The 3,802-nt window shown below is 46.8% G+C and overlaps 1 protein-coding gene across 1 annotated transcript; it reads right to left on the reverse strand.

Moving 5' to 3' along the window:
• Positions 1 to 741: 741 nt before the first annotated feature.
• On the reverse strand, positions 742 to 1,053 carry LOC139191792 (agamous-like MADS-box protein AGL9 homolog). Its single transcript, XM_070812812.1, has one exon. It carries the CDS (start codon positions 1,051 to 1,053, stop codon positions 742 to 744), a length of 312 nt encoding a protein of 103 aa, XP_070668913.1.
• Positions 1,054 to 3,802: the final 2,749 nt, after the last annotated feature.

Consider the following 3,802-nt stretch of genomic DNA (forward strand, 5'->3'; position numbering starts at 1 on the left):
ATTAATTTATTTTATTTTATTTTATTTTTTCTTTTGGTGCTGGATGCACCAAGTTCCATCATCATTTTTTTACAATTTTTTTTTCTTTCTGCACATAGTGCCCATGCACCACCAGAAACTTTTGATCTGCCATGGGGCTGTTCTCCATCTTTGATCCACCATCCCATTTTCTATTATTTTTTTTTTGCATAAATTTCGATGATGGGCTGGGGAATTTGCAGGGAGCGGAGCAAGGAGGCCGAGAAGATAGTGCTTTGAGCTTCACGACCGGCTAGTCGTTTGATGGTGGTCGTTGAAGTTATTTGCTATCAGGGTGATCATAGTGATGAGCTCGAGGGAGGAAGAGCTTCTCGGCCGGCTAGTCGTTTGACAGCGGTCTTTGAAGTTGTTGGCAGCTGCGAGGCAAGAGACGGATGAGGTCTTCGGGTGTGAGTTGACAAACTTAGATTTTGTCAATCACATTCGGAGGCAGCAGCCATGGCGGAGGTTCAGATGCAGTGGAGGATCTTCAACAACCATGTAGCGTTTGGCCTTGATGATGAAGATGGAGAAGGATGAGGGTGACCTTGATGTCAGATCCAGCTAGGACACGGAGCACAGTCGGGTTGGGGTCAAGCTTGAAGCCGGGAACGGAGCATCATGGCGGAGATGGGAGACCCGAGTCAGCCTTCGATCTTGAGCACGAAGTAGCGCGACGAGTCGAGTATGGTTTCAATGGAGGTCTTACGCTGGCAATTGGTTTTAGGTCTCGAAGAATATGACTCGGTTGAAATCTGACGGCGGAGAACAGGGATTGCTGAGTCGACTCGGGCAGTGGGGTCGAAACGGATCGGCGCCGTCGAAACGGATCAACATTCCAAACATTTCACTCTCGCCACTACAGAACTCGTAGAGCCTCTTCTTGGCGGATAAGATGACGAGGCCCAGTTCCTCCCCGCCGAGCACGGACAGCTTATGTGCCATTTTGATCAGCTCGCTTCTCCGCTTGGAAAACATCACTTGACGCCTGAGCTTGTTGTCGATTAGCTTCAGCTCTACCTTCCCTCGCCCCATTTACTTGTGATTGCTTGATCTCAGTCTATCTCTGCGTACAGTGAGTATCTCTCTTTATAATATCTCTAGTAGCCTGACAGGCGGATCTGTGGTCAATTCAAAACGCCGATAGTCGCGAAGTATTTCTCAAATTTCAGATGGACGAAGCCAACAGTTCTTTGCTTCTTGCAATATCTGGGCAAGGTCTAGATGCTGATTGGGGGCGTATCTCCCGGTATCAGCCATGACGAGCTCGAATAAACCCTCGATTTCATGAGACTGAGACTGAGAGACACTGTCATTACCACCACCAATCCACGCACAACAAAACGCAAAACCAAAATACAAATCCATAAAATTGCAGAAAAATCAGTTTCTGCTCTGTTCGCAAACAAAATCGAAAAATAAGAACCGAAAGAAATGGCGAATGCTTTCAGGCAATCAGTCGAGAAAGAGAGAGGAATCTGGATGAAGGAAGGAAGAAGGTGTCGTGTCTGAAGGAGGAGAGGGGGGCGAGGTGGTGGAGGACGAAGATGGATGGCGGAGCTCGTCCCTGTGACGATGGATTTTACCGACGACGACGGATGAGCGACGGAGGTCGTGCTGGGTCGCGGCGAGATCCTGCTTGAGAGTGACATGGGCTGCTGCCAGCCGTTGATTGTCGACGAGATAAGACTAGATCTCACAATTCTGATGGCGATACGGTCCTCCAGCGACTATGACTTCTTGAGTGTGAAGCTTGGTGATATTTGGCTCAAACTTTGAGTTGCAGCTCCTGAAGAAGCTCAGAGAAACGAAATCTGACAAGATCATCGTACCTCGAGCCACGAAGTTGTAGATGAACAATTCCTGAGTCATTGTCGAGTTGGCGAGTGAGTTCGCTCGGAGGTGTGGAAGCAGCAGAAGGTGAAGAAATAGAAAGTATTGACATGCTTGTTTTGGGCCCTCACCAATCCAGCCCATCATGAGAGAGAGAGAAGTGCTCACTTGTTTCGTCCTCACCAATTTAGCACACCATTTGGAGCTCTTTTTTTTTTTTTTTAAATACATAAAACATATGTATTTTATTTTTTTATTTTTTATTTTTGTAATAAAATTGACTCTATTTAATAAAAACATTATTTTTTTTTATTTTGGTGTGACTGAACTTGAAATTGAATATTCAAGCTGCTTACGTACCCTTCCAAAGAAAGAGATCAAGTCAAAACGTAGTTCAAAATACTTTTTTTTTTCTTGGTATTTTCTTTTGGTGCCGTTTGCAGTTTCAACTCGTGCAGGCAAGGAGAATTTGGTGCCTGTTTGCAGTTTCAACTCGTGCAAGCAAGGAGCATGTTGTGTCGCCTTTTAAACTCGTGCAAACCAGGAGTGTTGATGTTGCCTTTTATCCTCGTGCAGACCAGGAGCTTAGTGCCGTGCAGTTTAGGCTCGTGCAGGCGAGGAGCCTGGCGTGTTGCCTTTTAAGCTCGTGCGGACAAGGAGCATGGTGTCGTGCAGTTTAGGCTCATGCAGGCGATGAGCTTTTGGTGTTGCCTTTTATGCTCGTGCAGACCAGGAGCGTTGGTGTCGCCTTTTATGCTCGTGCGAGTCATGAGCGTTGATGTTGCCTTTTATGCTCGTGCAGACCAGGAGCTTTGTGCCATGCAGTTTAGACTCGTACGGGCAAAGAGCTTTGGTTCGTGCAGTTTTAGGCTCGTGCGAACAAGGAGCATTGGTTCGTGCAGTTTAGGCTCGTGCGAACAATGAGCATTGGTGTTGCCTTTTATGCTCGTGCAGACCAGGAGCTTTGTGCCATGCAGTTTAGACTCGTATGGGCGAGGAGAATTTGTGAATTTTGTCAAGCAATTTTGGAGAGGCGTTCCTCACAATCTTCATAGCAAGGAGCCTTGACCGAGTGATTGAAGAAGTCTTTGGGAAAGAAATCGCGCATTGTGATGACGATCTATGTGTCGAAATTTCATCATCTTCAACACGTTCACGTTGCTTTGAAGGTTGACAAAAGCTGCTTTGCCCCCTTTCCGATTAGCGGACTTGTGGAGGAGAGGTATGCTTCTTGTGCAATTTCTTAGGAGTGACTTGAGTCCAGGTCTTGGAGGATGCCCCCAGAGGTTGAGGTAAAAATTTTGAGTCGGAAGAGCCAGAAGTGATGGTGGTATAGTTTGACTTCACCACATCGTCAAGATCTAGCTCGATGATTCCTTTCTGAGCCAGCTTCATGATGAGATCTTTCAGCACGAAGCACTTTTCTGTCGGATGACTGATGAAGCGGTGGAATTTACAGTACCTTGGACTGTCGGTGCGATTCATCTCTTCTGGCCGTCTGCACTCAGGCAAGCCGATCACCTTCTTTTCTAACAAGTCTTCTAACATGGCAACCACATCAGAGTCGGGGAATGGATAAGTTTTTTCCTCAAGCTCCTTCAAAGTGCGTCTACGCATCTCTTGATCACGAAAAGATTCAGCTTGAATCGCCTTGCCTCGTGTAGGGATTTTGACGGAAGATGTGTTGACTGTCATTGCTTCCTTGGTGGATTTCCACGTAGCCTTCTCCACCTTTGTCTCAATAATTTTGTCGTTCTTGTAGTCGGCGATCGGTTCCTTCTTCCCATGATGAGCGATGCTCAACTCCATGTCATGGGCGCGGGTGGCCAATTCATCGAAGGTCCGTGGTTTAATGCCTTGAAGGATGTATTGCAAACCCCATTGCATGCCTTGGATGCACATCTCGATTGAAGAGGTTTCCGATAGCCTGTCTTTACAGTCGAGGCTTAGA

The sequence above is a fragment of the Malus domestica genome, chromosome 15 (assembly GCF_042453785.1).
Source record: "Malus domestica chromosome 15, GDT2T_hap1".
Classification (NCBI taxonomy): domain Eukaryota; kingdom Viridiplantae; phylum Streptophyta; class Magnoliopsida; order Rosales; family Rosaceae; genus Malus; species Malus domestica.